Source organism: Heloderma suspectum, chromosome 3, assembly GCF_057233095.1.
Source record: "Heloderma suspectum isolate Gila_16-S chromosome 3, 16-S_ref, whole genome shotgun sequence".
NCBI classification, from domain to species: domain Eukaryota; kingdom Metazoa; phylum Chordata; class Lepidosauria; order Squamata; family Helodermatidae; genus Heloderma; species Heloderma suspectum.
In genome coordinates, this window is record NC_139460.1 from 13,316,262 (window position 1) to 13,340,221 (window position 23,960).

The 23,960-nt window shown below is 41.5% G+C and overlaps 1 protein-coding gene across 2 annotated transcripts; it reads left to right on the forward strand.

Moving 5' to 3' along the window:
- The first annotated feature begins 491 nt into the window (after positions 1-491).
- On the forward strand, positions 492-23,265 carry PCF11 (PCF11 cleavage and polyadenylation factor subunit). 2 transcript variants are annotated; one of them, XM_084842497.1, is made up of 16 exons: positions 492-1,175; positions 5,836-5,961; positions 7,687-7,875; positions 8,211-8,417; positions 9,544-10,613; positions 10,788-10,977; positions 11,060-11,507; positions 11,796-13,567; positions 14,501-14,609; positions 16,417-16,536; positions 17,695-17,809; positions 18,661-18,844; positions 20,400-20,555; positions 21,152-21,244; positions 21,649-21,684; positions 22,180-23,265. In XM_084842497.1, the coding sequence occupies exons 1-16, from the start codon at positions 942-944 to the stop codon at positions 22,393-22,395; spliced, it is 5,265 nt and encodes a 1,754-aa protein (XP_084698623.1). In that variant the 5' UTR covers positions 492-941; the 3' UTR covers positions 22,396-23,265. The 2 variants fall into 2 exon arrangements, with proteins under 2 accessions (XP_084698623.1, XP_084698624.1); XM_084842498.1 differs by having other exon boundaries at positions 17,698-17,809.
- The last annotated feature ends 695 nt before the right edge of the window (positions 23,266-23,960 follow it).

Genomic DNA, 23,960 nt, shown 5'->3' on the forward strand with positions numbered 1-23,960 from the left:
TGGCGGGGCTGGTTTCCGTAGCTAAACTACCGTGTGGAAATTTATAGTGTGGATCCATCCCGCATGACATTCAGGTAGGCCTCGAAAGGCCCGCATTACCATAGCAACAGTTGAGCTGGCGACCGGGCCAATAGAAAACGAGTTCTCCTGAACAGCCTTTCACCAAGCCAGTGAAGGGGGAGCAGGGGGTGCGTCTATACGCGTGGTGGTGAGGGGGGAGGGGGAGCAAGCTACCCCCAACGTCAGACTACTACGAGAAATCGGGATTATATTCGGCAGGCCCAACCAAACTGCAAGAGCGATAAAGAGAGGCGGGACTTAAGGTCCGTAGCGAATAATAAAAAAAACACCACCCCTCTCTACCGAGTCAACCAATCACCGCTAAGGACATCTCCGCTCAATCAAGTAACGAGCTGCGGGAGGCGGCTCCAATCGGAAGTGAGATACGGCGCAAGAGCGGGAGGAGAGGCCGGGTGGCCCAATCAGGATGCGGCTTGCGAGGAGGAGCGAGCCAATGGAGGCACGGCCAGCGAACAAAAGGCGCTTCCTAAGCGCCCGCCCCCTCCCCCCCCCCCGCTGAACCATTTCATATGACGCAGCGGTTGGAGCCGGAGGAAGAAGGAGTTCGCGAGCCGCAGGAGCCGCCGCCATTTTGTGCGTGTTTTTGTGAGGGAGAGAAAGCGGCTTGACGAAAAAGCGGCGGCGGCGGCGGCCAGCGAAGCTCCGGCTCGACGAGAAAACGGCGGCGGCGGCGGCGGCGCGGAGGATGAGCTAGAAGAGGCCAGCGGGAATCGCACCACCAGCAGCGACTTCAGCGACAACCGGGGGCGGGAGGAGGAGGAGGAGGAGGAGGAGGAGGAGGAGAGGGTTGTCTGTCCATCCTTCTTTCTCTCCTCGGTGGGGTCGTTCGTTTCCGCGGCCTGTCAGCCCTGCGGGGGAGAATGTCGGGCGGCGGCAGCAGTAGCAGCAGCAGCAGCAGCAGCACGACGGCGTCGGAGGGGTCCGGCGCCGCCGTCGCCGGCGGCAGCGAGGACGCCTGCCGCGACTACCAGTCGTCGCTCGAGGACCTGACGTTCAACAGCAAGCCTCACATCAACATGCTGACCATCCTGGCCGAGGAGAACGTGCCCTTCGCCAAGGACATCGTCTCGCTGATCGAGGCGCAAATCGCCAAGGTTTTTATACACGCCGAATACGCTCTCTCTACCCCCCCCCCAGTCTCCTTCCCCCATCTCCAGGGCCAGCCCCCATTTTGTTTTTTAGGCAGAAGCAGGCAGGGAAGACTAGGGCGGTGGGAGGGAGTGTCGTGTGCGTGCGTGTGAGAGAGAGAGAGAGATCAGATGGGGGGGTGTTGGAAGTTAGGGATCGGGGCGAAGCAGGGTGGTAAAGGGGTGAGGAAATGGAGGGAAAGCAGTTGGGGAATTAGGGACGCGGCAGTACATGGGGAAACGCAGGCAGGGAAAGGATTATGGTGGGGAAGAGGGACGGAGGAGTTAAGGGCAGGCAAAGGGAGGTTGCAAAACAGGAACTCTTGAGGAGAAAAGGGAAATGGCTGATTCTGCCCCTGACATGTGCACACACGCGCATACTGCATGTTGTTGTTCTGGCCCAGATAGTTCTCAAAGTGAGGTTTCAGTAAATGCGAACGAAACCACCCGAAGGTGGTGTAAGAGAGTATACCAAATGGATAAACATAGCTTGTCCCGTGAATATATCGTAAACAACAAAAACGTGCCAATGCAGGAGTACCCCAGTGTCAGGGCAGATAAAATGCATACAAACGTGTCAGCCATGGCTTTGGGAACAGGGATATAGCTAGTGATGGTAATGGGAGTTACAGATCCAGTCAGAGTTAGGTGCAGGGTTGGGGTGGCGCAGGACATACAGGGGCTAAGAAAAGGATCTAGGGGCTGTGAGGAATTGTAGGTGCCAAGGGGGACTGGAGTTGGGCCCCGGTGGGAAGCATACGTGGTATTTAGGAACAGATGGGCAATGATTGGCCTGGGTATCTTAAGGTGGGGGGCCCTGTTTTTGAGATACAGATGAGGCATACCTAGAAGATAGCTAGATAATTGGTGGAAGGGGGATTGCTTTTAAGACAAAATAATGGAATGGTAAAGTGAGCGAAGGATAAGCGAAAAGCAAGGAGCCCAAACAGTAGATTAGGGGAAGGAATCCATCTAATGGTGGTGCAGAGTTAAGGCAGGTGTGTGTGTGGATTGGCTGTTTCATGGCAGTACAGTTGCAGGATACAAGAAAATCTGGAAGAACGTAGCAAATTTAAAGGGAGGAGCTGATTCCCCCTTCCTCCAAGTAATTTGGGAAGATATCATGACAGACTTTTCAAGCCTGCATAAATGAGACACACAACATGGCGGCCTGGCAGTGACTATGCAGCAATAGCCATGCTTTGCCCTGCAGTCCTTGTCTCTCTAAGTAACGTGCTTCGGTCTCCATTTAATTAGCTGTTTCAATTATTTGGTATTCTTTATCATTTTAAACAGGTGGAGAGGTTTGAATGACCAAATTTAAGAAGAGAATAAGGCTTTATAAACAAGGATAGCTTTATCGTGTTATCCAATATGTTAGTTAAGGTTCGTGAGATTTAGGAAGGTTTTCTGTTATGACGGGTGAAATTTCCCCCTCTTTCCTGATCCTTTGGGAAAGATATCTATGTGGGGTGGGGATCAGTATACTCTTGGAATGCTTTGCGTAAATAGAGGCATGACAGATTAGAAGGGAGTGTGTGTCTGTGTGTGCATGATCCATTTCTCGTTAGAGCAGCCCATTCATTAAGCCAGGGAACTAAATGTTCCACCCTGTCTGTAGGAACCACAGCAGCCTGTACAATTGCAACATGGCGCCGGAGACGCATATGATGCAAAAAAAAAAAGAAGAGTAGAATACAGTCCAGGCATTTTCTGACATAAGTCAGCTGGCTGCAAATGGTTTAGGTTTTATTACACTTTTTTGCCCAGGGATGTTTGATCCTTTTATCATTTAAATAACAAAACAGTTAAATAACTCCATTAAACATCTCAGCTCTCTTGTTCTTTCTTCTCCCTTCACCCACCCCACTTGGCTTCCTCTAGGTTGTTGGGCTTTTTATTTTGCTAGTTTAATCTGGGATTTTAAATGATAATAAAATTGAAATATGGGATAGGGAAAGGCTGCTTACGGTGTAGGTTGGTTAACTTCAGTATATTCTCCAGACACTTTCCTGTTTTCAGTCTCTCTGTTAATGACTGGAAGTACATAATACATCATAAATTCCAGTACTGTTGTTTGGGTTTGGGGTGGTTACATAGTTTTCCCCTTAAGTGTATTTAAAAATATCTAAAATTTGTACCTCTAATTAGATTTGCCTAGTTGTCGTTAGTGACCAGGATGAAACAAGAGATTTGAGTTCTCTGAAAACCACTTTTGAAAGAAAGTGTTGTCTGGAGACAGTTTCTATTTAGTGTAAAACATAGTGGTTTGCTGACATTTTTAATAAATGATTTTGAAATGTGTGACTGGTATTCAAAAATGTAAATAAAATGTATGAAATATGTATTTGTCTTTTTATTTCCCGGGTGTAGTGCAGAATCTGTTTCCAAAGCGTTAAATTATTCTATGTCCTGGGTTTATGACAAAGGTATGAGGAAGGCTCAAAACTGTTTGGGAAGTCTAGCAGAAAAAACACAGACCCACACATTTTCAACACTCATTCATAATGACATTTGAAGGAGTGCAGCAAGCATTCTGTTGAGAACTCTGGACATGGTTTCCCTGCAGATCAGCTTGAGCTTAATTTACCTTCAGTTTCTTGGTGGTTTGTGTTGCCTTCCCGCCTTCCACAACTGCTTGGTAATCTAACTTGGGTTTTCCTCAACTTGGGGGTCGATCTCAAACATATCCCAGTGTGTTTCCTTTCAGAGACTAATGGAGTAGTTTGCTAACTTAAGTACTGCAGTCTTAAGTCCTGGTTCTCAGATGTGGCATTCCACTCATTTAAAGCTGCAGTTTGCTTCCTAATTCCTAAAAACAGATTCTCTGATAGGCTTGCATCCTTGTTTCACAAAATAACTTCACACACAGTTTTCACAGCTCTGTGAATGCATTTGGAGTTCGTTTTATAATACTTGAAATAGCAGTTTTGCCACTTAAAATTAAGAGGACAAGTAGTGCATACTTTTGGGAATAAGATACTGGGAGTCAGCTGTGTTCCTTTTGACAGCTGGCCTTGACAGTCTGAGAACTACCACACTTGGGGTTTAAAAGCAGGGCACAAGTGTTGCAAGTGCTGTAATAGTTCCCAAGCCCTATTGTGATATGTAAAATGGGTTCCTGACAGTTTACACACTGTCAAATTGTGTGTAGTCTAATTATTTTCATTTCCAACTCTTAGGGAGTTAATACTTTCCCCTACATATCATATATGCCTTCGCTGAGCTCTTCTTGTTTTCATACTAAGGCATAGTTCTCTCTGCTCTTAATTTTTAATTATATGCAATTTGGTAAAAGCCCCACCTGGTTGAAGATGTGATAATATAATTACCTTTGAAGCAAATTTCAGAGGATGATAGTCTAAAGAAATGGTTTGAATACCTTTTGCAGGGCAACCCCCCCCCCCCAACCACACAGTTAAGGTTGAAGATAAAACAAGGATGGTTCAGGTTTACCTACATTAAAAGCGTCTGTTACCAGACTACTTCCTACAAATTTCTATGTACTTGGAAGACATTAGTTATAAAGACAGTTGGACAATATCTTGTCTGGATAGCAGAATTTCAACTGATTGTAGACCCTGTTAGATGTTAAACTGCATGTAAATGATAGGTCTTTAGAATTATTGGGTGGTAAATGGGAATTAAATTACTCCTGTACAGAAGGCAGACAGTTAATATGGAACATGTGTTAGAACCATTTAATGATCTTTCCCAACAAATCCCTCTACATGCTGATGCTTTTTGGAAACTTGCTGCCCCTTCCTGATATGGATGAGACGTTAACATTCATTTTGAACGGAACCAAGAAGGCTTCCACTTGCTTTGGAAGTGCAGTTTCAACAACACAGAGTTTGCGCTGCACGAACTTGGGGCACGTCTCATGTATGGAGAAAAAAATCCGACTTGGCTCCTTGGGCATTGAGGAGTGTCCAGCCTTTGAAGACTGTCTTCCGTGCCAGTCTTTGGTTCCAGTTATAAGCCTGTCAATTCATCATCATAACTCCATTGTGGATTTATACTCTTTTTCTTTTTTTTTGGTTCCAGTTGTGTGGCTTGAATATGGTTTTGAGAGAGTCTGAGTGGGATTGCTTCAACTGGCCAGAGTTGGTGACACTTGCATAACATTTGCTTGGATTGCCGCAAAGTAACTTTATTCCAAATGTGGCTCACTCAAAGACACTGATATTCATCTCTCCTACCACTGAGAATTTTCCCCTTTATTTTATGGGACTTAGAAATATTTTAAGTTGGTTCACTTCCCATCTTCTAGAGATTCCAGCAGAAACTTGTTCCCTCTAATTATATATAGACTATGAAGTGGCTGTGTTGGACACTCCTAACAGTAATTTTGTGTCATGGGCTAGTTCTTCCTGCCAAGGCAGAAACTGAATGTCCCTTTCTCTTAAAGGAAAACACAATCTACCAGATAATAGCAAAACTGGGGGTTTTGTTGTTGTTGCTGTTGAGCTAGTCAGCTTCTAAAATTATGTGAATCATCCTTTAGTTCAAAATTATTACAAACAGAGGTATGGTGATGCTGGGAATGGTGACTCCTTAAGTGAAAAAGAGAATCAAAATGTTTTTGTTATAACTAAATGTCTCAGTTTTCTTCTTATTACTCCAGGCTCCTTCTAATGAGAAACTTCCTGTTATGTACCTTATGGACTCCATTGTCAAGAATGTTGGAAGAGAATATCTTGCTGCATTTACTAAAAACCTAGTTGCAACATTTGTTAATGTTTTTGAAAAGGTATATATAGATGTGCTTTCATAAATGTTTTCGAATTCGCTGTTGTATAAATAAATACTTGGCACTCAGTCTTGGGTTTTCTTGGGTATTAAGTGTAAAGAAAGCAGTAGAACCATTTTTACCTGGATTTCATTTATTCACACTCAACTGATATTCAGAAAACAAGGATACAAAAATGTGATTGGGTATTTAGCATGAAATGTATAGGGCATATCCAAAGGGAGAAGACCTGAATTAGAAAACTGGATGAATTTCACTGGATGAATTAATACAGAATAGAACGCTATTCTGTGTTAATTTTGCCATTTATTACAATTTGCTTCTGTGTCACATCAGTGGAAGTGAATGCTTGCTTCAGCTACATTCTTTAAGAGTACCACTCGCTAAACTTCCAACATGTAAGATTTTTTAGCTGCCCAAGGAATCTGATCAAGTGTGTGTTTGCGTATTCTTCTGTATTAATTTTAATTAAACAATATTGGGCTTTCAGCCAGTTATAGTAGAGGAACATGCAAACATCGGATACTTAAATGGAGCCTGCCCACCAAGATCTGTAAAAGCTTATTTTGATCATGGGCCTGTCTCCCAGAATTTTTTTGTTCTGCACTCTTGGCTGTTCATGTTTCTCTTTTAAATTAGAGTAATTGATTATGGGTGCCGTTTCTAGCACCAAGGGGGCTCACCAGAGTTTAAAAAAATGATGAAATAAAGATTTAAGTTCCCTTTATAAATTCTTTGAACAGCAGATTTTCATTGAAGGAAATGGAAAAAAGTGACTTGAATTTTTTAGGGTACCTAAGTGCTATTGAACTGAAAGGTTGGAATACCTGAGTTACTCAAACAACAAAACAATTGAACCAATGCACATCCCTCTTACCAAGCTTTGTTTAATGCTAAAAGAAAAGTGAAGGGTTAGATCCAGACTTAGGCATGCTTAGCATAGACCCATTGAAATCAATGATTAGCTAGACTAACGTGTGTAACAAGTCCCATTGATTTCAGTGGATCTACACTAAGCATGACAGTCTGGATCCATCTTAATCACTTGTCAGACAAATCTTGGTGGGGCAAATCTCTGTAGCATGGTCTAACAACAAACAGATGCACCTACTTAAAAGCCATGCATACATTTTTGGCTGACCATAAAGGTTTAGGTGGTGGAAAAGAATTAACAGATATTTGATCCACAACTGTCTTACGACAGGCTCAAGTATTTCCAGCCTGGCCCTTTCTATATTTACTCTTTGATTTGAGTAGGACTTAATGCGGTAGTCTGTGGATTGCTTATACTGGATTTCTTCCTCACCAGGAATGATAGATATAATACTAAAAAACTAAGGTGAAAATTATCAGTGAATATTGTGATCTTAATATTTTTTGTGAGCTGCTTTGAGGTTCCAGTTGGGGACATAGGGCAGGATATCGATTTTAAAAATAAAATGGGATATCATGGATGTACCTTTAGAATCCAGATCTGGAAGGTACAAATACAAGTTTTACTGTGTTCAATTGTTTATGCTACTGTCTGTAAATCACTGTCTATACATGTTGCATTACTTTGTTCAGCAGTGTGTACTTGAGTTCTGTTGGCTTCAATGAAACTTTAGTATACATATATGAGCAGGATTACAGTCACAGAATACAGTTTTTGTGGTAGTTGTAGTAAGAAGCATAACATGTGTTATATTAACTTAACAAGCCATAGAATTGTTCTGTTGTTCTTAGGTGGATGAAAATACTAGGAAAAGTTTATTTAAATTGCGTTCCACGTGGGATGAAATTTTTCCTTTGAAGAAACTCTATGCTCTCGATGTCCGGGTGAATTCAGTAGACCCTGCTTGGCCAATTAAGCCGCTACCCCCTAATGTGAATACTTCTAGCATCCATGTGAATCCTAAGTTTTTAAATAAATCGGTAAGTTGCTACAATTACTGTGTATGCTGCTTTAAACTGGTTATCTGACCTTGTGACAGACTCTTGGACTTGGCATACTTTAAGGTGATATTTAAAGGTCAACAGTTACAGGAGATAGCTAGTACTTAGTTGTCATATCCTTGTAAATGAGGTTAAAGCAAACTATTTTCCACTTACAAATGGTATTAAATGTCTGAAATTATACCGATTATAAATTCTAGTTTATATGCGAAGTAAAAAATGTAAATAAAATAGTAAAACATGTAGCTTTGAATTAATACCTCGTTGGTTCTCCCCATAAGTAAGAATCGTGTTCTTTACCATTTTCTTGGTAGCCTGAGGAACCTCCTGCACCTAGCTCTACAGTCTGTTCTCCTGTGTCCTGTTCTGCTGTATCCTCTACTCCAGTTGTTCCTGAAATACAAAAGAATTTGACTCAAGAGCAGCTAATAAGACAACAGCTACTGGCAAAACAAAAACAGTTGTTAGAACTTCAACAGAAAAAATTAGAACTGGAACTAGAGCAGACTAAAGCACAACTGGTGAGTAGGACAGATATAACTGCATTAGCATGTCAGGATGGATTTTTCTTACTGACAAAGCAAACAAGGTTTAATCCTGCACTGCCGGTAGTCCATTTCAGTTGACTAGTGGAACTTCTACATACAATATAATTTTTCTTGCATTGCATTAATCAGTGTAAGGCCATTATAGTACAGATAATAGTCAACATGTTGAAGGTAGGCATGGATTTTTCTACAACGTTTTGAGCTTGTCCTCAAACTGGACTCATCTGTGCAGTGAGCCAACTCTTCTGCCTTTATATTACACTTGGTCTATAAATTACGCTTGTCACTATGGCTGTAATTTTGTATAGCCCAGTGCTTGAGTTGGTCCCATCACTTTATGTTTTCCTGACTTGCCTATGAAAATAGTGGACATGGAGTGCAAATTATAAAGCAGGGTGGGTGGGTGAGGAGGGAGGAAAGACACTGCATAGGATATCAGTTGCCAGGCCAAGTGACATAAACAGCTCTTAATCACCACAGGGAGAGTTTTATGATCACTCTGTTTTCTTCTCGAATTTAAGAATTTGTGTAATGTCATATTTTGTGATGTGCTGATAGCAGCTCTTTGGTTTGGAATATTTAATCATTGCTCCATTTACTTACGGCGTGTGCCACATTTGTTCTAAAAGATTGGATTGCAGAGCCATCCTAATGTTTTCAATAATTAGCCATACCATCTTGGCTGCAGAAACGTCATTTATGCCATTTCAGTGTAGTTGATTGGAAAATAAAACAAAACCTTTTAAAAAATGGGAATACTACATAATCTTCCAATGCAGATGTTGAATATGCTGTGTTTATTCTTTGACACGTGCACAGCCATGGCAAATATTGTAGAACAATCCTAAAAAAGAGGCTAACCCCCAAATAAGATGGCATTTTATACATCTTTCACCGTAACATCTCTTTTCTACAGGTACATAATTACATATAATTGGAACTCAGGAATTTGTCCATATACAAATGCAAAACATTTGAGTATGTAGTTCATATTTCTTAATGTCATATCATTTGTAAGAGAAACATTATGATTTTTGGAATACTTGTATTCTAAATGTTAACTCTTCTTCCTCCTCCTCCTCCTCCTCCTCTATTTTAGGCAGTTTCCCTTAGTGTTCAACAAACTGGATCTAGCCTTGGTCAAGCATCTTTGAAACAACATGTTCCACCACCATCTCATATACCAGTTAAAGCTTCTCATCAGGTTTGTCTGCCACCTGAGAAAAACCGCCTGTCTCCACTCCATGATGTCAAAGCAGGGAACAGAGATCCTCGTCTTAATAGAACAAGTCAACATTCTTCTCATTCTAAAGATCAAAGTCATAGGAAAGACTTTGTTATGAATCCAGCCAGTCAGCCTGATACAAAGACTAGCAAAACTCTACAGGCTGAGAAACAAAATATATCAAAGCAAGAAAAACTAAAACAAAGTGAGAAATTGCAGAAGAAAGAGTTTGACCAATTTGATACAAAATCGAAATCGAAATCACCATCTCCCTTGCAAAACAAGCTGCTCCATGCTAAAGATACTAGAAACCAAGAATGTGAGAACACCAGAATGTCTGAAATAAGCAAGAGAGATCCCAGATTAAAAAAGCATCTTCTAGAGAAGCCAGACAGCAAAGATGATGATACAAAAGAAAAGAGGAGAAGTGTGGAGAGAAAAGACAAAGAAGAACATAGATCACTTGGTAGAAATAAAATAATTAATGGCATTGTTCAAAAGCAAGATGTCAATACTGAGGAGTCAGAGAAACAGGGTGGAAAACCAGGAAGATCAAGTACTAGGAAAAGGTCACGTTCTCCTCGATCTCGGTCACCATCTTCGCATTCTCCAAAACGAAGAGAGAGGAGGTCACCCAAAAGAAGGCTCAGAAGTCTCTCTCCTTCTGGACCTAAAACTGGGAAGCCTCGGCAGTCTGGGCCAAAGCAATCACATGTAGAGGACTTTGGGCCAGGAATACGGGATGAAAGGATCTCTAATAAACGGAGCCTTAAACAGGAAGTGAGAGATTCAAGAAGGCTGAAAAAAGCTCATGAAGACCGAACACAGGAAGGAATGAACCAGCATCCTTCAAAAGCAAATTCGGAACCCAAAGAAAATGTGGAGAACTGGCAAGGTTCCAAGTCAAGCAAAAGGTGGAAGTCTGGTTGGGAAGAAAATAAAAAGTAAGTTAGTATTTATGAGCTGCAATCAATCAACTCTAGTAGTTGAAGATTTAGGGTTTCTGCTAAAGAAACAAAGTGTATTGATAAAATGCAGAAGCAAAAGTTAGAGTACTTATTTTTAATCTCACTGTATGTACGGAAACAGTAAAGTAACATGTTGCCTCCTGATTTTAGCCCCCAACTTAGTGAAGAACATCAAGGACCTTGTAAATCACCTCATCAGAGGCACAGGGACACTTGGACAACTAGTAAAGGAGTGCCATCACCTCGCACACCAAAGCAGCAACATCGATTAAGTGTGGATGCTAATTTGCAGATTCCCAAAGAATTGACCTTGGCAAACAAGGGAGAGCTACTTAAGAAGGTAATATGTTAACTTTGTCTTGATTCATAGCTTTTTCCTAAAGGCTTTTCAAATTAACTTTTAATTTTTTTTCTTCTCGCAGGCAAATGAACGCTTGGCATCTGGTGAAATAACACAAGATGAGTTCCTTGTTCTGGTTCATCAGATTCGTCAGCTCTTCCAATATCAGGAAGGAAAGCACAGGTGCAATGTATGGGATAGTCCCACAGGTGAAAAGGGAATTTCGAAAAAGAAGCCCCTGTTGACTGAATCAGATTTAATATATCATGAACATAAGGCTACACTAAGAAGAACACAAGTTCAGCGCTCGTTTCCAAGACTCAACATGATTGATCCTGAAGAAATTTTAGATTATCACTTAAGCGATGCATTTCTTTCTGGAAAGGACTGTGAACAAACAAAGAACAAGTGTGCGGGCCAGTTTGGCGAAAGATCAAAGCGACATTCCCCTGTTGGTGGTAACAGACCATACTCTGATAATTCATCACATGATAGCCGGAGAAGACATGAAGAGTCAAACTCTTCAAAAGGTACAAGGAGTTTGGGGGAAAATACTCCTATTATCTGTACTATAGTTAGAAAGAATTGTGAACTGCCCAGAGAGCTTCGGCTGTTGGGCGGTATAGAAATAAAATAAATAAGAACTAATAGGCTTTAGATACTTCTTTGGGCAATGAAGCAGGAAATTGAACATTTTGGAGTTCATGAATTGGATAAACTTGAGGAAATGCCTTTCAGAGTGGTGTAGACTCCCTTTATATAGCAGGGTTGGTGCTGAGTAAACTTAAGTCTATAACAGTGCTATTTATTTTTTTAAGGTATTCGAGAAGAGCAGAGGTCTCCATTCAATGAACATTACAAGAGATCGAGATATGAAGATACAGAGAAACAGTTTACTGAGGGTCCAGGATCACGATTTGGGGTTACTGATGGAAAGCAAAGATTCAGTTCATTGTTGGAGGATAGATCTCATTTTGAGGGCTCTCCTAGACATCCTGGTATAAGGGCAGGCGGAGATGGACAAACAACTCATTTTGAAGGACCAGCTAATGCAAATTCTAGAATTGAAGGTCCACAAACACAGACTAATTTAAGGTTTGAGGGGTCCCTAGGTCAGCCAGCATCACAGTTTGATGGGCCCCCAGGACAGTCTGGAGGAAAAGGTTCTCTGATGTTTGATGGGCCACCAACACAGATGGGTGGCGGTCCCTTGAGGTTTGAAGGGCCCTCAGGGCAAGTTGGTGCAGGGACTCCTATACGGTTTGAGGGTCCTATGGGGCAGCCAGGGGGAGCTTTGAGGTTTGAGGGGCCCACAGGCCAATCTATGGGTGGCATGAGATTTGAAGGGACCCATGGTCAGCCCTCAAGTGGGATAAGGTTTGAGGGACCTCATGGCCTCCCATCCACTGGGATTAGGTTTGAGGGCCCACATGGTAAACCATCTGCTGGAATGAGGTTTGAGGGACCACATGATCAGCCTTCGGGTAGCATGAGGTTTGATGGCCAGCCTTCGGGTGGAATGAGGTTTGAAGGGCCACATGGACAACCTTCAAGTGGGATACGGCTTGAAGGGCCTCTTGACCGTCCTGTGGGACCTCATGGTCCTCCAGGAGGTGGAATGAGGTTTGAGGGACCCCATGGTCAGCCTATAGGACCTCATGGTCAACCAGGGGCTGGTCTACGGTTTGAAGGGCCACATATGCAGCCATTGGGACCTCTTGGCCAGCCAGGAGGTAATTTGCGGTTTGAAGGACCGCATGGGCAGCCTATGGGCCCACATGGGCAGCCAGCAAGCAGTTTGAGGTTTGAGGGGCCACATGGGCAGCCTGTGGGGCCACATGGGCAGCCTGTGGGGCCACATGGGCAACCAGGGGTTGGACCCAGATTTGAGGGGCCTCATAGTCAACCTGTGGGGCCACTTGGGCAGCCAGGGATTGGTCCCAGGTTTGAGGGACCTTCGGTCCAGTCTGGAGGTGGGCTTAGGTTTGAAGGGCCTATTAACCAAACAGGCCCAAGATTTGATGGCTGTCAGTCAAGATTTGATGGTCAACCTGGTCAGCCATCACTTTTGCAAAGACTAGATGGATTACATGTACAACCTGGTCCAAGATTTGAAATGGGCCCTACTCAGCAGACACCACCTCGGTTTGATGGTCCACCAGGACAGCAGGTACAACCACGGTTTGATACGCCAATACCTCAGCGGTTTGAAGATCCTCAACACCAGCAGGCAACACGATTTGATATTCCTCTTGGTCATCAAGGTCCACGAATTGAAAATGTAGCTAATCACCCTGCCTCAAGACTTGAAACACCACCTTATGGACAAAGTGGCCCATACAATGAACCTCCCAACCAGCCACCCTATAATGGGCCATCACAAGGAATGCAATTCCAGAGACCTGAGCAAATATTTGATAACCCTCAAGGACCAAACTTCAATGGGCCACCTGTTTCTGGAGCACAGGCCTTTCCTAATACACTTAACAGGGCACCTGGACCCCCATTTTATGATGACAAGAACCTTCAGGGCCCTCAGTATGGAAATTTCAGTAGTATGACAGTGGGGAATGTTCAACCACCACAACAGGTAAGGAGTTTACAAAATTCAACTTGGATGAGGAATAATCACATGCCTGTTCTCCTTTACTGCACCCTCAGTAGCAGGAAGCCGTTCCTTCATTTCAAAAATACAAAACGTATAGAAGCTTCTGTCACTAGATTTAAGTGAGTCTAGGAGTTTCAGTGAAGCAGATTGTGCTATGAAAAGTTAGGTTGTGTGCGTGTGTGCACAGTCTGGATTTTGTGCACTCAATCCACAGTAACATGAAAAATCCTGACAATTACAGATAAAGACTTCCCAATTTTGATTATAAAATAAAATCCTGATATTGAAGATACCCTGAGGAAATAATTCGTTGACAGAAATGATTTTTGTAGCAAACATTGACATCTCTTGTATGTTGCCTGTTTCTTTGCATTATTTAGGGCACAGTCCTATGCATGTTTAGACAGAAAAAGTCCTACAATTCCCAGCAGGCTAGCTGGGGAAAGTTGGGAGTTGTAGGACTGTTTTCTTTCTAAATATAGGATTGTCCTCTTAGTTTATGTGAGCAACCAAGATGGATTCTGTGAAAGTGGTGTAGTCCTTACATCATAGGCTGAGTGAAGTGTAAAGATAACTCAGTGTCATGCAGCATGTGAGAAAAAAAGTAATGGCAGTCATGTTTTAATTTGGGGCACTTCCTGGAAGCAAAACAGAACTTACATTTTTGGTGCTTAGCTAATATTGTTGGCACATACTGCCCCAGGAAGTGAATTGTAATCTGGTTTTAATATTGATGCTTTTAATTTCTAGAATTTCTTAATTTTATATACAGTTTTATTGATATATGATTCTGCTTCTGTAAATGGCTTCCTACTGTACTTGTAGCAGAATGCAGAATTAAAGTCCATTATTGATTGGAACGTAACAGTGAAATAACTGCACATTCAGACTAAAGCAGTACTTGTCTCTAAACAGGTTCCTGTTATGTCAGTAGCATCAGCTCAACCTGTACCTTATAGTCAAGGGCAACCACTCTTACCAGTTCATGCACAAAACCCTGGAAGCTTTGTTCAAAGTCAACCTGGTAAGTATTTAAACTATTTCGTTCTTTTCAATGGAAACATTAGCTTTTCAGAGGCCTTGATATGGAGTGCCCTGTCCATATTTTAGGCTTCCTCATTCCAAAGTTGAGTTCAGCAGTATGGGTCAGTACAGCTCAGTGGAATTTCTAGCATGCCTCATCTTAAGTTCCTCATCTGGCATTTGTGGATGGGGCACAAGGGTCAAAGGGATGTGTATATCCTGCATACAGTTGGTGCAAACGCTAAATGGACAAGGACAAGGAATTCGAAGCTCAGCCTTCACAGTTCTAACCACAATCCAGAAAACTATGACAATAGCGCTGTTGTGTGCCTATTGGGACTTTGGACTTGTGGCTCTTAAACAACCTCTCACACCACACAGCAGACTTTGGACGAGTTTATGATAAGACATAGCTCTCACAGGAAGCAATTTCCAAGCTACTGCCAGGTATGTATAATATTTGAGCATGCCTGTAGTTGTTGCTCTGGATTGTGGCCTCTTAGAGTAGCAAGAGCTGTCATTTATTGGCTATAAAATTGCTGCTTTTGGAGGTGGTGGGGATAAGTAGACTGTGAAAGCAGATGACGAGTGGAAATGTGAAATTTGAAGGAATGGATGAGGAAACTGGAGGGAGAAAATATGAAATGAGTTTGAGGGGTGGGATGCTGGTAGTTAAAGGTACAGTTGTGCTACAAAGCTAAAGACACCAGGAGAGTAGTAGTTCTGGGGCATGCATTGTGGCAGGGCCAGATAGGACCAAGGGAGGATTTAAAGCAGGTGTCAGCAGGCTTGTGGCATCTAACTTACATTTTGTCTGCCAATCGCAGCCAGGTTAAAACGCTGAAACGGGGGCAGGGCAGGGGAAGAAGGGGAGCCTGATACAAACTAGTTACCAGCAGGGCAGGGCCTGTTACCTACTGTATTCCTTGAGCATTTACTGGATTAACCCGGATATATAAGTACAAATTACCAGGTTATCCCAGTATATGCTCATGGGCTACAGTAGGTAACAGGCCCTGAATTCTGCTGACACCTGCTTTAAATCCTCCCTTTGTCCTATCTGGCCCTGCCGCAGTGGAAATCAGAAACCCTTGCTGATACACTTCCGATAGATTCTGATCTACCTTCTGCCCACCTCTTAGAAGGTAGCCTGAGGGCTGAAGGAGGGAATATATGATCCCTGGCCTGAATTCATCAGATGTGTTGCCATGCAGCCCTTGTTCAGCTAGTGATGTTTCTAAAAAAAAACACGAGCAACCCTTTGGATTGAATTGGGGTAAAAGAAATGAGCTATCCAGATAGGAAGCTGTATTTTAAAATGTCCATACATTAGAAGTTAATTTAGAACCTGGTCCCCAGGTCTTGTATACACCCACTGGGATTTTTGACTTTGAACTATAGAGCTGCACTTCACAGCAGACTTATTTTGAGATTCCCTTCCATTTCAAAGCAGTGTACCAAACAGCCTGAGGAGGAGCTATTGAGGAAACCCCCTTGGGAACATGGAACTTAGTTCTGCATTTCTTGGGATGCTGTCTATGTGTAACATTTGGCTGATAGATTTGTGTGCTGTTTGACTTTTCATACACATATACATGGAAATAGAAATGGGAAGGGGGGACGGAAGTGACATTCAGAATTATGTTGAAAGGAAAGTTACGGTTGGGGAAAGAGAATGTAAAATATATCTGTTAACCAGGTGATCTTGTTTAAGCCTTAACAGTTACTAATTATTTGAAATGAAGCACTGTTGTGTCTAGTTTTCTTGGAGAACATGTTACGTATTAACATTTTTAATCTATTTTTAGGGAATGTCCCACTTTCCTATCCTGATAATCATCTTGGACAACTTGATGTAAATGAATTGTACTCAAAACTACTTTCCACAGGAATCCTCAAAGTTTTACAGCCTGATTCAACTCCAGCACGTAAGTCTTACTGTTATTTTATTTTCTGACCTGGTTTGCACAATGGAGGGAGCAATCCTATGCGGATAGGTGGACGCCTCTGAACTTGGAGGTGATCACCTATCCAGTGTACGGTGGAAGAAGCGCAGAGGGGATACTCTGCTCTGCACTCCAGCCACCCTGCATTTGCGGCTAGACGGCTGATTTCATGGTCTAGCCGCAGGACGTTGGAGCGTGGGGTGGGGAGGCTGGATGACGGATAGGAAGTGTTGTATTGGCACTCCCTGCCCCACCCCCGGGAACGCCTCCTTTTGCCCTGCTCCGCACTGCTCTTACGAGCCTGGAGCCTGGGGACGTTCCATGCCTGTCTAGCAGCCATAGGATTGCGCCCTACAGCAAGCCACCATGGCTTATTTGATCATGTGAACCCGTCCTCTATGTTGAATGTTAAAAAATGTTAAGGTTTGTTATGACACACAGTTGTATATAGTGTCCCATATATTTTGATCTAAGAACCTTGTAGAGATTAATGGATTTAACAGTAGGTAAAGGTAAAGGTGTCCCCAACCAGTCGTGTCCGACTCTAGGGTGCGGTGCTTATCCCCGTTTCTAAGCCGAAGAGCCAGCGCTGTCCGAAGACACTTCCGTGGTCATGTGGCCGGCATGACTGAACACCGAGGTGCACGGAATGCTGTTACCTTTCCCGCCGAGGCGGTACCTATTTATCTACTTGCAATTTCTTGCTTTCAAACTGCTAGGTTGGCAGGAGCTGGGACTGAAGACGGGAGCTCGCTCCGTCACGCAGCACTCGGGTCTCGAACTGCTGACCTGCCGACCTTCCAGTCTGCAGTTCAGCGTCTTAACCACTAAGCCACCGCGGCCCCTTTTTAACAGTAGACACAGTTCAAAATTAGCAGTAGTGAATAATTTGACTTTTGAGGGGCTGGATAGAAATTGACAGATTTGGATTTTTTCTTTTTAAAGCCAAGAATTGAAGTTGGTTGAACTGAAAGAAGTTGGTTACAACTATTTAAAATATTCTTAAACCTTCTGTAAATTCAGGAATGACTAGATAAGCTGTACCGTTGTATCCTAGATATGCCTGTTTTAATCTTACAATGACAGTTTTTTTAAAGCAAAACATTTTGGCCAAATGCTTGACAACTTCATTTTGTTTAGAAGTAAATGAAGTTTCTACCCAGCCAGCTGCAGAGGAGGAAGAAGAAGATCAAGACCAGAATGAAGATCAAGATGTCCCAGACCTAACTAATTTTGGGATAGAAGAACTGAAACAGTACGTCTATTTATTGAGGGGCATGTAACCCAGAACACGGCTAGTCATAGCATCTTAACTTAAGTAGACAGTTTGAGATGAAGGAAACTTGAATTTAAGGAGAAAGTTTAGGAAGCTCCTGTTTTATGGGAAGGAGTGCTGTATTCATGTGTATGAAATTGGCATTTTTAAAAGTGTAATATTAGGTGTTAACCACCTATAATAATCTAGATGAAAAGGCCTCATTTACAGTGGGCCTCTTTAAGGAGATCTGGCAGTGTCTTGATCCCTTATACCTGTCTAACTTTCATGTAGCTTGATTTGTTGGGAGAGATGACTTGCATTTCCCCATCAGGCATTTGCCTTAATTTATGGACCCATGTAGCCCTCCTCCCTTCCTTGTCTTTCAGTGCCTGCACCCCACTTCTTCCACAGCCTAGGACAAGATTAAGCCCCATTGATGGAAGAAGTCCTCTAATCTGGGTGTGTGAAACCTATGGATTTCCAGATGTTGTCTGATTAAAACTCATCATCCCTGACCACCAGCTAAGCTGGCTGGGGCAGATGGGGGTTGAAGTCCTAACAAGATCTGGAGGTCCACAGGTTCCTCACCCGTGCTTTTCTCATTCTTGGATGAGAAACATATCCTCACACTTTTCATTCGGGTAAAGTTCTTGAACCCTTGTTCTAAAGCAAGTGATTGATACCTGTTACTCAAAGATTGGAAATTTGAACTCATTTTATCCATATTCCAGCTTGAAAACCAATTTGGTCTTGCATTTACAAGGCAGAATTCTTTGGTTTGCTTGCCCTTTTCTCCCGAAAGTAATTGCCATGAATCAGCTGCTAAGACGTTTCCAACTTGTTTTCAGACGTTACGATAGCGTTATAAACCGGCTCTATACTGGCATTCAGTGTTACTCTTGTGGAATGAGGTTCACAACTTCACAGACAGATGTATATGCTGACCACTTGGACTGGCACTATCGCCAGAACCGCACAGAAAAGGATGTTAGCAGGAAAGTCACTCACAGAAGATGGTACTATAGCTTAACAGTAAGTGACCAATCAATCTGCATTTTTTGGACATAGAGAATTATTATTAAATTTATTGCCTGTTGTATTCCAAAGGATTGGGGCAACAGTAAACTAAGTAACAAAATACTGAGATAAATACACACTTATAGCAGCTTGAGGCTTCAAACCTAGTTTAAATTGCCTGGTTGCTTTTGAAAGTTTCTCAGCTGTCTTGAGATACAGAGTTCCATATTGGCTGATGGCTTCTCAAGAATGTCATAACATTCCTGGCAAACTGTTGCCTCTGCACATTTCTAGCCTTCTTGTTGAATTCTTGAGGGCAGCTGCTTCCTGTTTTTTATTGGATCTTTGGCTGCCAATCTACTGGACTTGACATACTTTCCTTCCATTATAAGCCAATCTTGGAGTGGGGATGGGAGAACTAGGAATGCTTGAGCTCACCAAAATTCTCCAAACTTCAAAGCTCAGTTCAGCTTGCTCCCATTCTCATTTGTGACTGTTTTTTTTGGTTCATTCGAATGGGAAAAGTGTGCATTTTTCAAAAGTGCATACATTTCCTCCATTAACTAAAGTGTGAAAGTATGCATTTTTTTAAAGTGTGCATTTTATTTTTCCTACATCTCCTAGTAGTGTTCTATTTGTAATTTATTGCCACAGGAGTGCCCTCTGGTGGTCACAGTGTCTGCATCTGAGAAGTGCTATTTTGCTTGCTGCTATATTTTCAAGAACTTCTTTGCAATTGCAACAGTTAAATGCAAAAACAAAAATTTGGAAGCTGAGATTTTTGTGGCCCTAACCAAGTAGTCAAAGCATAGGTAAAAAAAAATCTGCATGAAGTGTTCACAGGTGCCATGTCACAGGTAGATCTTAACATTTAGATTTGCTTTAACAAACATGACTGGTGGATTCAGGCGTCTGTGTTGCATGTGGCATTTATTATGCGATATCCCAGTCGTTTGAAGTGTCTGTTGGTTGCCTACTCTCCCTTTTCAGCATTTTCAGGAAGGGACCACCGAATGGAGAAAAGCTTCCGAGTGATGTGTTACTAGGTGAATGGTGGGCCACTTGGTGATCTGAATCAACCGTAATTTCAATATATTGTTGGATAGCTCTGTGGGGATTAAAAAGTGATACAGGATCAGTGGTTCATTTTTTTCAGGAGCATAAGGATTCAGAAGACTTTATCCTTACTCCTTTAGGGAGGGGCTGCAGCTCAATGTAGAGCACATTCTTTGCATTCAGAACGTCCCAGTTACAATCCCTTGTATCTCCAGGTAGGGCTGGGAAAATTCCTGCCTAAAACTCTGGAGAGCTGCTGCCAGTCTGTGTCAGCAATACTGGGCTAGATGGACCAGCGGTCTGACTCTGTATGACGCAGCGTAATGTGCTGTTTGTTAGGCCACACACAGTGTTGTTCAATCCAGTTTCTAAGGAACAGGACCATGGAGTACTAGTCAGGATGCGGTGAAGGGCGGAGGGATTCCTGCTTCACTACAAGGAGGACTTGTCTACTTAAACATTTTGGGAATAGGTCAGAGGAAAAAAAGGGTTTGAAATTAGTGTTTTTCTTTAGGACTGGATAGAGTTTGAAGAAATCGCTGATTTAGAGGAGCGTGCAAAGAGTCAGTTCTTTGAAAAAGTGCATGAAGAAGTTGTGTTAAAAACACAAGAAGCGGCTAAAGAAAAAGAGTTTCAAAGTGTCCCTGCAGGCCCAGCTGGAGTAGATGAGGTAAATATTGCTCTCTAACCTGGCTTTAGCTTACTTTTTGAGAATGGTTTAATTATGCAGAAATCCTTACTTTTGTTTTTCATATTTGCTAATATCTATGAAGATAGAAGTATGTGAGTGTATTTTACATCTGTTTGATATAAAGACCTTCTGCGCAACAAACAATTGGCTTTTGTAGATATGCATTTATGGTAAGAAGGATTATTGACAACAAAGTTCTATAGGCTAAATATGAATCCACCAAACTTGTGGATTTTTTTCAATTCTTGTTGGAAAGAAAATCCCATTTAAGTCACTACTGCTTGTCCTTTTTTGGAGAGTTCAGTAAGAATTAATTATGTCCAGGAATTTGGCTGTAGCAGTAGTTTAAAAGCATGTCCACCATGTGTTAATGCCACTTAACAAATTTAATAAGCAGAATTTCACAGTCTGTATACATTGGTAATAATAGCAAGGTGCAGAATTGTTGTAGTTGTCCTGTACCTGCAATTTTCTTAGTCTTGGCAAAATAAGATTGCTTCTATAGTTACCTAAAAGCATAAGTATGTTGTAAATGTAAAGAGTGTTTGTTCTTTAACTGCTTTTCTATTTTTCAGAGCTGTGAAATCTGCCAGGAGCAATTTGAGCAATATTGGGATGAGGAAGAGGAGGAGTGGCACTTAAAAAATGCAATTCGTGTTGATGAAAAGGTAATGTTGAATGTTTATTTGCTGATGCAGCAGCACAAAGGAAAAATTGGCTATACTGATCAGTTTTTGTCTAATATTCTTCTGTTACTTTTATGAATTCAAGAAGGTGGTGTGCCTGAAAATGGGCCTTCCTGTTGCATCCCTACTGAGTTCCATTAGTCTGCTTCAGTGGATAAATGTGTAAATTGCCACAGGTTCAAAATAGGCCCTGCTAAATACAGTCAATGAATAGCAAGAGGGGGATAAATATTTACAGTCGTGCAGAATAAATCTAGGGAAATCTATACAGAAATTCTAGTGAAAGATGGGACTTTGTGGAAACAGAACTTTCATGGCTTTGTAATGTACTCTTACGTAACTTTTTTAAAATGTGGAGACTAAGACTGGTTATGTTCTCTCTCCAGATCTACCATCCTTCATGCTATGAAGATTATCAGAAGGTAAGTGCATCCTTGTCTTGATTTTCTGTAGACTTATGTATCAAATCTGCAAAATGTATTGGCTGGGGACGCTAGTTTACTGCAACCCTAATTGGACAGTTAGTCTTTGTTCTTCAGGTAGTCTTCGTGCTTCTGAAATTTACTCCTAAATGTGGAAAATATGAACCAGCTCTTCAAGATAGTGTTACTCTAATTTTTAAAAATAATGGGAGTTTAATAACAATGTATGTTTGGTGGACTTTTGTCGCCTTGTTTGAGTGAAATGTATCTGAAACAATGAGGCTTAGAAACCTTTTTATAAATGAAAGCTGAAATTCCTAGAATTCCAACAAGACAAAAGTATTTCACCCTCCATTTATACGTAATCACAGAGGGTATACAGATCGTGAAATGAACATTTTAAATCTGCCATCTTCAGTCATGTTTAAAAAAAAGAAACTACCAATGAAGTGTTTTAGTGGTGAAAATCCTGTATGTGGTCATTTTGATTTACAGACCTCATCATTTGATTCAACGCCATCTCCTAGCAAGACACCTGTAGAAAACCCACTAAATATTATGTTAAGTATTGTCAAGCAAGAAGTACAGGATTCCTGTAACAGTCCCAAAATCAAAGAAGAACCTGAGGAAAAGCCTGAGGAATGTATGGAAGGGAGCACGCCTGCATCTGCCGAAATTAAAACAGAACCTGAAAAGGTTGAGTCAGTTTAAACAAACTGTGTGATTTTTTTTATTACAGAGAAGAGCTACTGTGTTCTAGCTGACTCTAGAAGGCAAATGATTTTTATATGAATAAAGTGTTCATCTGGGGCAGGGCCCCAGCTGCTTATTTGGTTAATAAATACATTTTTGTATTTGTATTTGAATTTCTTATTGCCTGCACAGTGTCAGGTGTCTATTGTGTGAAAGTTCTGTCGATGGCGTACAAATTCAACAGGAATAGACTGTATATGTAAGAAAAATTGTACAATTTTTCATTTGTGGCAATGTAAATTATAAATAAAAGATATTTTTGCTATCTATGGAGTGTAATGTTTATGCACACCATCCAATTAAAAAGAGTATTTCTGTTTTGGGGGTGTTTTAAAAGGAACAGAACTCAGGCTTCTACACTGGCCTTGTGCTTAAATAGGATTCTCAGAGGAAATGACAGATGGACTTTTTTTGGTGGAAAATTTGTTAAGGAGAACATTACTGTTCCAGGAGGTAATTTCCGCAAAGATTGGATTATTTTTCTTAACCTACATTCAAATCTAGATATTTAAAAAGAAAGCTAGGAGGGTTACATAACAAAATAACATGCTTGACTTGGGACATGTGCCAACAGTTTACAGCAACACCCAGGGGTCTACAGAAGCTGATCCAGTTTTTCATAATTACATTTTTCAACTAGTCAAATACACAAGAACTTAGTTCAGCCGAGCCAATTTTCTTTAAATTTTGCTGAGAGAAATTAATGTAAGGTTGCTCAGTTGCAATATGGTTAACGTTTTTGTTGGTTTATAACTTGGGTCTAGACAGTAAAGAGATTACCAAGAGATGTTAATATTTATTTCATGTAATAAACTAGAATGAAGCATTTACCAGTCTGAATCTCTTTATTTCATGGATTGCTTTGGGAAAGACTTGAACTTATGGATATCACTGGACATTGAACATGAATAAGTATATGGTTAGTGCCCAAAATTCATTGGGCAACTTTCATACTCAAAAGTATAAATGTTTCTGGGTTTCAAGGCTACTGAAGACCAAAGACATAGATCTGTATTCGGATCTCCTCAGTTTTTAAAAACTTGAAGATAGGAGTGGGATTGGATCAAGGCTGTGTGTGTGTGTGGGGTATTAACTTTTTCATGTGTAATCTCAGCCACAGAGCTTGCCCTTATTTTGCAAATTCTAGTTAACTTTGAATTGTCTACGTGAGTTGAGGAAATTAAACTCCCACGGCTGTATGTGGATAATTGAGTTCTGAGTTGAGAGTTACTTAGGTTTTAACACCTCGGGAAAAGTGAAACCTAACCAATGCCTTGTTATAAAAGCAGCTAATAATGTGACTGCTTTGGTTGTAGTGGTTTCAGATACTCACTAAATCTAACAGCATTAGTCGTAATGTTATTTTCCCCCCAAAACAGTATATTAATGCCCGTATCCATGAAAGTTTGATATAAACATGTCAGAATAGATGCACAAATTCTTTGTTGCCTGTGTGTGTTGGGAATGGGGCGCCAACTTTAATTGGTTTTAGAAAATTGACTAAAGGATGTATCCAAATTTGG

Excerpts from the sequence above, each read along its gene's own strand:
- PCF11 (XM_084842497.1), top strand. The coding sequence starts at position 942 with ATGTCGGGCGGCGGCAGCAGTAGCAGCAGCAGCAGCAGCAGCACGACG. Across the intron at positions 17,810-18,660 it reads GGGATAGAAGAACTGAAACA|ACGTTACGATAGCGTTATAA; the intron begins GTACGTCTATTT and ends ACTTGTTTTCAG. Across the intron at positions 18,845-20,399 it reads GATGGTACTATAGCTTAACA|GACTGGATAGAGTTTGAAGA; the intron begins GTAAGTGACCAA and ends GTTTTTCTTTAG.